Genomic DNA, 12,912 nt, shown 5'->3' on the forward strand with positions numbered 1-12,912 from the left:
AAAACTGAAATTGATAAAGGAGTTGGAGAAAATTGTTCCAGGTAAAAGGAAGGGAAAAAACCAATGATAAAGGTCTTGAGTCAAGAGTGATGAGGAGGCCTGTGAGGCTGGAAAAGAGCAGGAAAGGAGGTAGGTGGTAGGAAGGAGTCATGGGGCCAGGACCTGATCTCACAGAGTCTTATGGGTCATGATAAGGACTTCTGCTCTTACTTAAGGTGGGTGGGGATCCACTGGAGATTTTGAACAGATGACTAACATGAAGCATCCTCACTCTGGCTGCTGAGTTCAGCATAGAATACGTGGAGGAAGAGATAAAGCAAGGAGAGCAGAGAGGCGCTGCTGATCTATCCAGATAAGATGGTGGGTCCTGAACTAGGACGGTGAGATGATAAAAAATATTTCCACCATGGAGATAGTGAAGACAAAGGTGATAGAATTAATTCATTGGATGGAGAGAGGGAGAAGAGAGGGAAAGGGAGAAGAAAAGATGACCTCAATGCTTGGGCCTAGACAACTAGAAAGATAGAGTTGCTGTTGACCAGTTTGGAGAAGCTGCAGGAGGATAAGTTTGGGGGTCAAGTTTTGGAGTGTAGTTTTGATATGATAATGTTGAGAGGTCACAAGACATCCAAATGAAGGAGATATCTTGTAGATAGTTGGCAATAAGGATTCAGAGTTCATAGGAGAGGTCTGGGTTGGACATAGACATTTAAGAGACACATATAGACGGTATTTAAAGCCCAGTGACCAGCTGCAGTGGCCTGGAATGAAAGGGGAGAGAAGAGAAAGGGCAGGACATTTCGGTTGAGGGTGAGATTATCTATTCTCTTACTGTATAAAGTAAAGTAAACAGAAAGACATCATTTTTACTGTATTTTTTTCAAAGATCATTATTAAACAGCCATCTGCTGTTATAACAGTTTTTTTAAAAAGGTAACACCTAAGGAGTGAAAATGAGAAGAAAGAGAACTCTTTTTTTATTAATGAACAGCAAAGCAAAAAATAATGTAGGACAAAAATGTATATCCCGATCTCTTTTTTAGATGAAACTTCCATAAACAAATTAGGAAAAGTACTTGTATTTCCTTCCAGTTAGTTTAATTTAAAATTTGCTAGGCTTAGACATGTAATAAAAATTTTTGCTCCAAGCATGAATCCATTCCCATTTGGATTGAAAGAATAAACAATTAGAGTGCAAGCCCTTCAGAGTGCTGCAAACATGACAATATTAATTCTTTGAGAGTATGTGGTATGTCTAAGATAAATTATCAACTTGGATGCATTATTAGCATAAGTTTCAGAAAGTATCATTACTTAAAAAGTAACTTTCCATACATTTTTGTTAAGCTAGTTTGCAATTCAGAGGTTTTCCTCATTCAACTAGACTTGACTCTCAAGCAATCATAATTATTGAGGTCTCTTTTATGTAGCATGTATGACACTCACTTGGTAACAAATGCAAATTGAAAAGGTGACAGTTATAAATCTATCATTTCCTTTTAAAAGGCCCATGGTACCATTTTGGCTTGGAGATACTATTTACAAATAAATAAAAAGATATAGTTTAAACTTCATATATCTGGGACCTGACCATCCTATTTAAAACTGCATCTTCCCCAGCATTTCCTTCCTGTATTACAGGAAGGCAGATAATATTTTCCTATGTATTATGCAAAATTGACTACAATGTATATAATTCATTAATTTATTTATAATCCATTTTGCTACAGAATGATTTAAGGCAGCTTCAAAATTTATGTGATTAAACCACATTTAAAAAAATAAAGGAATGGTTCAGAAAATTGGGGTCAGTGGGAAAATGAGGTAAGAAATTTGAAATGATGCCTGGAACTGATTTTCCAATGTTCATACAACAGCAGCCAGTACTGTTTTCCTATAATTCCTCTAATTTTTGGCTATAATCAAATATTTCATTTCCTAACATTTAATAAAAATTTCAAACTACTGGCTCAGTTAAATTGGATGAACATTTTTTTCTCTATTAATTTAGGTACCTATTGGGGAAATAAAAGGTAAATAAACTGATAGGAAACAGCAGCTTGAAATAAGTAAGAAAGAAATATCCAGGTAGAACACTGACTTAAGCATACTTTTGCAGAAATTAGGATGCTGTAAAAAAAAAAAAAATCTGAGGCAACAGCCCCTGAAGTCCAGTTTGGGCTCTGCTATTTATAATTAATATAAACTTGGACACATCAATCACCTTCTTTAGGATTCTGTTCCCACATATGAAAACATGTGCATATTCATTTCCTTAATGGGGGTATTATGGGAATCAAAAGGGCTAAAAAAATTTTGAAAATAGATTACCAATTGCAAAGAGATCTAGCAATAAGATAGCTTTTAAAAAAATTATACTTTAAGTTCTGGGGTACATGTGCAGATCATGCAGCTTTGTTACATAGGTATACATGTGCCATGGTGGTTTGCTGAAATGGCTAAAAATAATAATAATCTAAAATCACCCAGAATCATGGTCTGCATGTGTTAGGTTGCCCTTGTCTAGATGTTTCTCTGTACTTATCAGTGGTACCAATGTCATGCTGCAGCACAATCTTATTGCTATTCATTTCTAGAGTGGGAAAATACATTTTCTTTCCCAACTGAGTATCATCAGAATTTTTCTATGTTCTTAAGCTATTTTTCTTTTTCTTTTTCTTTTTTTTTTTTTTTTTTTTTCAAAACAGGGTTTCACTATGTTGGTCAGGCTGGTCTTGAACTCCCGACCTCAAGTGATCTGCCCGCCTTGGCCTCCAAAGTGCTTGGATTACAAGCGTGAGCCACCATGCCTGGCCGCTATTTTTCTTATCAATACAAAAACTCCAAAACTGAAAAAGATAGCTCAATAATTAAACAATGTTCATTTTCTGCTTCTGGGATTTTTGTATATAGCAAAATGGGTACTAAGGAGAAGGACAGTGAAAGACATATTACATTTAAAAAAAAAGCAATTCTGCATGTTAAAAAGAGGAAACAAAACCCAGCCCAAAGTGATTCTTCATTTACAATTTATTGTTTCACATCAAAATCTCTACTGGGTTTTAGTCAACCATGTAGCAATTCTAGATATTTTCTAAGGGTACCATTTATGGTTGTATTTATCTGGAGACTCAACTCCTTAGATTTTAATGAGTTCCTTCAAAGCATAATGCTATTCCAAAAATCAAAAGAACTTTGGCCTCTCCTGCTTCAGAGAAAAAAAAATGTAAACACTGCACATATGAAAGAATAAAACTGTCACAATTAAAATCTACCCGATCAAATTAAAAATGAAACCTTGAATTATTGCCTAGGGTATAATTGCTATGAGGTAGTTTATTCCATAAACCACTGAGAGAGAAAAATGGTACAAGTTTCTCCATTTACTAAATCACCTCAATAAACCATTAAGGGCTTTTTGAAGAGCTATTCCCAGGACCCAGCCCTACTGCACTTGTCACTGGGCGTTCCACATCAATCCACCACTTTGCAGTTGAGCAAGAAGGATGCTTTGGCATTTAAAACCCAGCAAAAGTAAATATCACTGGAAATCATGATGGCATTTTATAGTTAACAAACACACTAAAAGAAATCACTTTGGCTGTTTATGGGAGCAAAAGCTCAAACAAGGACAGGCCTAGCTTAGAATCTTTGGTGTGGTTCTGTTGTGACAGGTGGTTTAATAATTTAAGGGGATCAGAGTGCACTGGAGGGTCAAGATGCATTAAATTCAGCAAATATTTCTTAAGTGCTTGATGCATGCCAGGCAGCGTGTTTTGGCAATTGAAGTACGTTAGTGAACAAATACAGTGGAAGAGTCCAGGGCTCGTGGAATGATGTTGGAGGACGATTCAAGCAAAGATGAAAGAAATCAGCATTCTTTGCTCCATGGCAACGGGCTAAAGGAGGTGGAAAAGGTTCAGGCATAATTTGATTCTGCTTCCTTCCACCTTTGTGGGACACCAACTGTACACGTGTTCTGTGTTTGCAGACAGGGACGAGGTGAGCAGGCTATAGCAGTAACATGTGCTGGCTCCTGAAGCCATCTGCTGGCATGAACATCAGGGGGTGCTATGATTAGTCCCGCAGTATTACTGCTGTTAAAGGTCTTCATTCCTCATTTTCAGATGGACTAAAATATATTATTCTTTCCCTGCAAATGGACTCCATATCTGAGATGCCACATCAAAGTGCCTCTTCTTTTGTGTGAGGAGGCATCAGGCTGTAGAAATAATTCATTTAGTTGGGCAAACGAACTTAGCTTACTCCTCATGAAATGGTAGTGAGATTTTAAAAAAGCCGATGATGTACATAATGACTAGCCCATCCCTGGCACATAAATGGTGGTATTTGTGCTATATAGAAAAGGAACTAGAAATCAGATATAATTATGTATATATATTGGGAGGGGTGGTTTCTTGCTTGATGACCTGGATGAATGCTTGACTCTTTGACTTGGCGTGCAAAGAGGCTTTAAGAAAATGCAATTTGCATCGGGGAATGAAGAGAACACAAAGCAAAGCTTGGCTTCTGACTTGGAATCCTCATCACAGCCTCTGACCCTTGCTCCCAGTAGTGCTCATTTGAAATTTCCCACGTGCACGGAGCTGGTCCCTAGTTCAGGCTGACAGCTCACTGGGGTGGGAACACACTGGCTTTCCCACGTCTCCACTGCACTCCGGACTTTTCATCAGCTTGCAAGGGCGGTGCCTTCTCGTTTTTGCACCTCTTCTAAGAAGCCCTAGTAAGAATAGCATAATATCAGCCCTTGGAAGAAGCTAACAGTTTTCTCCATTCTGCTCTGAAGTTCTTACTAATCCCAAGAGCAATGATGAGTTTTCTCTGGAATTCCCAATATTAATTACAGTAGCAACAATTTTCAGAACAATTCGTATGTCAGTGATTTAGTCAGTGAGAGCTTTCTGGTTAGGATAATACCAATGACTTTGTCTAGATATTCATGATTCTTTGATTTCCAGTGCTCTCACAGAGTATCATTTTATGTTAGCCAGTTTTTAATAGGTGTTGATATTGGAAATGGAGCGTCATGATTTAAAAGTAAGGGAATATAAGCAGTATGGACACTGGAAAAAATCCAAACAACAACAAAAATACATTTTTTTTTCTAGTAATAGAGAATTGCAGTATTTATTCAACAAATAATTACTGAGTACCTATCTTTTGCCATGTACTTTCTAGGTGATGTGAATGTTAGGGAATAGAACAAACAAAAATCCCTGCCTTTATAAGGTTTGTATTCTATTAGGTTTCAATAACCATAATAAATAAGTAAATTATATTGTGGGTTAAAAGGTAGTAAATTCTATAGAATAAAAAGAAGAGCAGAGTAAGGACCTGGGAGTATATATGTCTTGGAGCGGTTCACAGCATTATACACAGTGTGGGCAGAGTGGGCTTGATTTCCAAGAAGACATCCAAACATGCTTTGATGGAGCAGGCACCTTATCACTTTAATGTAATCATAGCAGAAATCGTTTTTTAGTGCCTAGTATATGTTAATTCTGTCCTTGGTGCCTTAAAATGTCATTTCTAATTCTTATAACAACCCTGTAAATTAGGTCATGTCATTTCATCTTTTGGCTAGGGAAGTTAAGTGTGGGGGGGCCCAAGATTGCATAGCAAATAAGTGGCTGATCAGGGATTTGAATTTTGGTAGCTCATTCCAATGCACATGGTCTTTCTACCTTACCAGTGTTTCCTAAGATTTGGTTTCCAAAGCTGTGGTTAGGAAACTACCAGAACTCCATGGAGGTGTTCACTAGAAAGTGCAGATTGCTGAGCTCCATCCCAGTGCTGCTCAATCTGATTCTCTGGACTGCATTCTAGGAATCTGAATGTCTAAGTTTCCTTGCAACCCTGCTGCACACTCAAGTTTGAGAACCACTATTATAATTACTGCCTTGGTATTTTGATAGAGTGGTCATGGTGTCTGCTATTATGATATATTTCCAGCTCAAGGATTTCCAAACCAGTACCTGAAAATCAAACAATCAATTTAAAAGACTGTCCTAGCCAGACTCTTAAATTGTGTGTCAACCTCTGCATATAGGTGCCTCTTCTGTATTACAGGACAAACCCAGGTTCTTTTCTGCCATTTCCCATTAACTCAGATAGTGGCCACTTGGGAGAGGCAGTCTCGGCATCAGGAAATGAAGGCCATTAGAACATTCACAACAAATTTTGGGTCCCTGCCAGGCCTCTGTGAGCTTCTATATTCCTTCCACCGGTTCTTCTATGGAGTCACTGCCTCCAGGTCTGTTCTGCCTTCCAGTACAAGCGTATAGCTACCTCTCCTAACAAGACTTCCTTTCTAATGCTAATGGAAGTAAAGACCTCCCTTTTGGAGCTCCTAAACCCAAGGACTGTGAAACTGCACAATTGCTACTTTTAACCATCAAGCCCTGACTAGCTTAATCCTTCCTTGTTTGGAATTATAATAATTCTGAAAGCTTCTTTAAAAAGCAAAGCAAAACAAAACAAAATAGTTACATACACGATTACATTTGTGTTCACCCATGCAGATCAGCTTTGCTGACCAACCACCAGCCTTGGTACAGCCAACTAGATTCTAAACTGCCAAATATGCCAAGAGAATCTAAAATGTGATCAGATTAATTTTCTTCTGTGTTTTATAAAAAGGAAGGTGGGGAAGTCAGTGCTAGGGCATAGAACCATGCAGATTTTAGAACTAGAAAGGATTCTGGCTATCATTCATTCAACTCTAGTTTTTTGATAACTAAAAAAATAGAAATGAAAGATGAGGTTATATAGCTAATATATACCAGAGATAGGACTATAGTAAAATTTTCTGGTCCCAGAAGTCAGTTTCTTTTCATAGACCCAGACTTGAGATAATTGTCTCCCTTTTCTTCCCACTCCACTGTTATTTTTCTTTTCTTTCTTTCTCTCTCTCTCTCTCTTTTTTTTTTTTTTTTTTTTTGGAGACAGAGTTTTGCTCTTGTTGCCCAGGCTGGGGTGGTGCAATGGTGTGATCTTGGCTCACCGCAACCTCGGCTTCTCAGGTTTAAGTGATTCTCCTGCCTCAGCCTCCTGAGTAGCTGGTATTATAGGCATGAGTCACCATGCCTGGCTAATTTTGAATTTTTAGCAGAGATGGGGTTTCTCCATGTTGGTCAGGCTGGTCTCAAACTCCCAACCTCAGGTGATCCACCTGTCTCAGTCTCCCAAAGTGCTGGGATTACAGGTGTGAGCCATCTCTGCTGGCTGTTATTTTTCTTAATACATGAGTCCCATAATCCTTCTAAAGAGATCAAGAATGATTACATAAATGGTTAATTTATTACAAGAAAGGTATCCTTAATTTCTCCATGCCCAAATGTTTTCATACGTATAAGGAGTAAGACTTAATATGGAAATCATATCTCACAGAAGAACCATTGAGCCATTCATTAATTCAACCAATATTTATTATGTTCCTACCATGTAGGCACAGGGGTAATGCAGTAAAGAAAGTACTATAGATAGAAATGGACCAAAAAAAATCGTCCTGTCATGTAGTTAACATAAAACAAACAAGATAAATTTGTAAAACCCTATGTTAACAGTGATGAGTGCTAAGGGGAAAAAGCAGGGAAAGGAAATAGGGAGTGAAGGTGCGTGTGCACGTGTGCATGCGTGCATGTATGTGTGCGGTGGGGGGGTGGGGTGGGAGGTGCATTTTATACAAGGTGGCCAGGAAAGGCCTCTTTGAGAAGTAAAGACTGTAACTGGCAACCAAAAATAAGAGAGAATGTTGACATCAATCCCTACAGAGAATGGCAAACAAAGATCAGATTTGGGAAAAGCTGGAAAAGGTAGAATACTGATGTTTTTATACTGCTCTTAGTAATTCAGGTGGCACGAAATGGAGAGAAGAGGGATGGTACAATTAAAATGGCAGCAGCTGTAGTTTCAAAGAAGCCAGGAAGAGTTTTGTTAGTATCTGAGTTGAAAAGAAATGCCCAATGGTTTGTGGCTTCATATAAAGGAGAACTTTACTTAGATAATAGAATTAAGATTGACGAGAAGTATTGTTCTGTTAAAAAAAAAAATCCAGAGAACATGAAGTAATGCCAAGACTACTTGGCAGGAAGATACGTGACTTAAAACTTGATGAAAATGTTGAAAAGTTCAGACATTTGATTCATCCAAATATGTCGTTAATTATGAGGATTTTGGCTGAAGTGTAAATTTTATGTAGAGTCGATTATTAATTCAACCTTTTTTTGAGAGCTTATCATGGGCAATCCTAGGACAGTGTTTCAGAGATACAAACAAGAGAAAGATGCCATTCTACCTCAGTGAACTTTTCGGTGTGGTAAATCCATTTGCTCTTCCTCCTGGGCTTCCAACCAGGATACATTTCCCAGCTTCCTTTGAAGTTAAGGGTGGCTTGTGCATAAGTTCTGACCAATGAGATCTGAGTGGACAAGATGGATGACCTTTCTGGGGTTATCCATAAAACCCTAAAAAATGGCAGGGCCTCAAGATACAAGGAGCTGGGATTCCTAAATCATCACTTGGAAGGCTGTCCACCTATTATCTGATTAAACTTTATGTGAGAGAGATATTTATGTCTGTGTTAAAGCACTGAGGTTTGAGGCAGCATGTGTTACCCAATTAATATAATTATTAATTAACACTTACATAAACCACTATAGTTTGCACAATACTTTGACATATCAAATAATTCTGGTCACCACCCTGAGAATTACATCACCTTTGTATATTTCTCATTTCTAAAGCTAGAATTGGTGCTTAATGAGTAGTGAATTACTTGCTCACGATCACATAGGTAAGACACAGAGGGCAAATATTCTAAAACGCTGGGTCTCAAATTTATAAAAAATAATTGGTATAAGACAAGCATGGACATAAATATAATACACAGCAATTGATAAGTGTAGACAAATTACTAGAGAGATTTAAAAGAGGTAACTATCATTCTTAATTAAAGGATGCACAAAAGGCTCTAGTGGAATAAGTAGGCTTTATAGTGCCTGCAAATTGACAAGAGAAATGGGAGAAGAAACATGAAGAAGGTTCCTGTAAATTTTGACATGCAATATTATTGGTGAACAGAAATAGAAGAGAGTTGGCATTTGTTCTAATGTTTCAAGGGAAGTTGTAGCAAGCAATGCAGTTTTATGAAGGAAAACAGGAACTGGTAATTCAATTCAAATCAAAAAAATATTTATTGAATGCCTGCCAGATGGAGGGCTTTCCAAAAGCATACAGAGGATATGGAGAGGAGATAACAAGGGTGCAGCCCTTGTTTTAAATGCATTTATACTCTACTAGGGGAAATGAGCATAAATGACTATATACAATGTTGGGCAAGATAAACATCAGTAAGAACAGTAATGGAGTTCAGGGACAGAGAAGTGGCATGGGAAGGACAAAGGAAGGACAGGTGAAGCTTCATGTAGGAGGTAAAATGTTAAGATTGACCTTGGAGGAGGTGAAGCCACTGAAGATGCTTATGAATACATGAATTCATGAGGGACACAGAATTCCAAAAAGAAGGGCTTTATTAATGTCTTGAGCAAGGACACTGCTTTATAATTAAATGACTCCAAAATGTGACCATGGTTTAGAGGATGACAAAATGAAAATTATAATTTGGCATGTTTGTTAAAACATGGAATCACAAACTTAAAATGACATTATAGTTGTGCAAATTTCTACTCCTGCTGAAACTGCCTGACTTCAAATGAATTCAGTGAGCAGCACTACATACCAGAGAGTGGTCTGCTAGAGTTTCATCCTGCCTCCAGAGGCAACCAGTAGGCAGTTTGTTGTGATGTTCTGCCACAGAAGGGCTACCTACCATGAACAGGGCTTCATAATTTTCAATCATCTTCTGCACCACAGCGATGATGGCCGTGCTCTCCTCAGCCCTGGCTGAACTCTGGACTGAGAATTCTTTGTCTGATGACTTCTGCTTGTGCAGCAGGTTGGGTCCAAATATGGTAGCCAAGTTTAGAGATGTCATTTTATTCCCAGTGACCTAGGGGAGAAGAGAACACAAGGACTGTTGCTATGTTTGCCTTTCAAAATACTGGGTGGTTCAATAATCACTGAAACCTTTTCTTCATTTTTTATAATCCTGCAAGGATGCCATCATTTCTATCACAATCCATGGAGAGCATCACCATTTTCCTTTTGCTTTCATATCTTGCATTGAAGCTCATAGTTCAATGGTCATCTCAATAGCATATTGAGTAAAAATTTGTAACTCTAAGTCATTTATTGTAAAATGAGTACTATATAAAATTTCTATCCTGTTTGCACTTAAGAAATATTGACACCCATCCATCCATCTATCTGTTTCTTCAACCATCCCTTCATTCATCAATCCACAATATCGCCATTGATTCATTCACTCAGCACCTATCATAGGCTGGGCATTTTTCATATGCTATAATTATTTTAAAACTTTTCTAGCAATGATCACAACATAGACCTTATTTTAAATGGCTTTCCTTCTAGGGAGGAAATAAACCTATCATTTACAGGTAATAATTGCAAACTATAAAGCTCTCAATTCCAAAGGCCCCAGGATCACCACCACAGAGGTGGAAATATTTGCACAAACTCTCAAAAGAATAGAGTTTGCTAGGCTGAAAAGCAAAGGATCTGGGGCAGGAGACAATTTCACAGTGAAGAAAGCACCACACATGCAAAGACAGAAACATTTAAAATATGTCACAGAGCCCCCGAAAACTCAGTGTGGTAGGGATTCTGCAGGAAAGGCAGGCAAGGGCCAGGTAAGATGATCCTTGTGTGTCAGACCAAAGAGTTCAAATTGTCATCTAAGGGCAAGAGGATTCTGAACAGAGCAGAATGGAGATGGAATTTGCATTTCAGGGAGAGCAATCTATGAAACAGCGGATAGGGGATGCAAGGGAGTAGGATTACCTGGGACACACTGCAACAGTCTAGGCTACAGCAGCTAGCATCTGAACTAGGAAGGAAGAAGTAGGGATGAAGAGCAGCTTCCCAAATTATGGAGGGGATGAAGGGTGAGGAGGATAATGCAGAGGGTGAGGCTTTTGTGTTTAAACAAAGGAAAAAATGGAAAGTTAAATGAGGAACATGAAGGGCTGACAAGGGGTTCCTGAGACTCCAGCATCTTTAAGGAGCAGCTGATGAAGGAGGTCAAGAATGGGTGAGAAGTTAGAATAAGAAAAACCTGTATCCTAGAAGAAATGATAGGTGAGTTTCAAGTTAGTCATGAGCTGTGGCAGAGGGTCATTGAGATATGACCCTTCCCTCCAGAATGGACTCTCTGATGGTTCTGATGTCCCAGATAAGAGTCATGTCAGTGGTGTGGCAGGAATGAGCCACAGTTGCAGAGGTGGAAACAGTGAATGTAGACACTTTTTTCAAAAGATATCACAGAGAAGGAGGAAGAAGAAATACAGGAAACTAAAGGGGAATACAGGGTGAAGGAAGGGAACTATTTTTTAGCTCGAAGTATAAAAAATTATGTTCAATATATTAGTAATTAGAAAGTACAGGTAAGCAAAAAGAAAAATAAATGCCCATAATTCCACCACTGACCCAAATCATCCATTCCTATGTCTTCCTGTGCACATATATACATGTATACCTGAAATTTTTTTCTTTAAAACTGGGATCCCATCCATATGTTATTTTGTAACTTGGTCACTGTCTCTTAACAATATGCTACAATAATCTTTCCACTACAAAAAAAAAAAAATCCTGTCTTCAGTCTTCATTGGCCCATAGAAGCCCATTGCACAAATAAACCATGATGTGTTTTAATCCCAGTCAACTGATAGGCATTTATGTTGTCTTGAATTGTTTGTTATTGTAAACCATAGTACAAAAATACCCTTGAAAAGATATTTTGTGAGCTTGGGTGAGCACTTTTTAGGAGTAAATTCATACAAGTTGCATTGTTGTAATAAGGAATATGAACATTTTTAAAGGTGTGTGAGCATTCTTTCTGCTTACTTGTCTTTTTTTCAGGTGAGAGAGTCTGAGTAAGTTTCTCTAGGCTAGGGTTTCTCTACCTCAGCACAAATAACATGTAAGGCCAGAGCATTCTTTGCTGTGGGGGCTGTCCTGTGCATTGCAGATGTGGAACAGCACCCCTGGCCTCAGCCTACTAGATACCAGGAGCACCCCTACCCCCAGCGTACAGTTGTGACAACCAGAATTATCTCTAGACATGGTCGCATGTCCCCTGTGTGGTAAAATTACTCCTGGTTGAGAACCACTGGTTTGTGTGAATTTTTATTTCTCTTGTCAATATCAGTTGAGAGTTAGGATAAGTATGGGAACTGTGCCTGCTTCATGGGGATTTTATGCCTGGGAAGATCTATACAGCCTTTCAGAAACACCTTGTCATAGAATTTAGGAGTCCTGATGAATAGTTGAGACAAAGCCCCCATGAACCCCACTCTCATCCTCTGGAGCCATGAGCTGGTGACTGCCCTGTCCTGCAATCCCAGCATGGTAAACAACTTGTCTTATTTTTAGAAGGTGAGGCTGTTTTCAGGTGAATGGCCACCAAGGGAAATTATTTCATGTGGTAAACACTGAGAATTTGAAAGAAAGTGCTGTTTACGTAGGATCGTCCAGTCATTTTTGTTTTATTTCACTGGTATAAAATCTGACAAGTTTTCATTTTATTTTTCATTTCTTTTCCTGCAAATTCATGATTAAGGTGAAAATAAAATACGTGTCATTTTCAAATTCCTCCCTTTAGAACTCAGAGGTATTTGGAGTGTTTCCCCTTACTCCTTTAAAGTCATAGTAGGGTTTTCTTTTTTTTTTTTTTAAGCATGAACAAATGGAAGATTTTGTTTTCTTTTAAAAGAATGTTTTGTACAAGGACAATCTAGAGCTCTGTTTCCGCTC

The 12,912-nt window shown here is 38.3% G+C and overlaps 1 protein-coding gene across 1 annotated transcript in view; it reads right to left on the reverse strand.

The window, feature by feature from the left end:
• The window catches only part of ARHGAP6 (Rho GTPase activating protein 6), a 539,651-nt gene that overhangs the window by 23,078 nt on the left and 503,661 nt on the right, over positions 1–12,912 (reverse strand). Inside the window, exon 9 of the mRNA XM_032285896.1 lies at positions 9,851–10,030. Within this exon, the coding sequence (XP_032141787.1) occupies positions 9,851–10,030 (180 nt within the window). The remainder of the gene's footprint in view (positions 1–9,850; positions 10,031–12,912) is intronic.

The sequence above is a fragment of the Sapajus apella genome, unplaced genomic scaffold, assembly GCF_009761245.1.
Source record: "Sapajus apella isolate SASKATOON/1434 unplaced genomic scaffold, GSC_monkey_1.0 scaffold17, whole genome shotgun sequence".
Classification (NCBI taxonomy): Eukaryota; Metazoa; Chordata; class Mammalia; order Primates; family Cebidae; genus Sapajus; species Sapajus apella.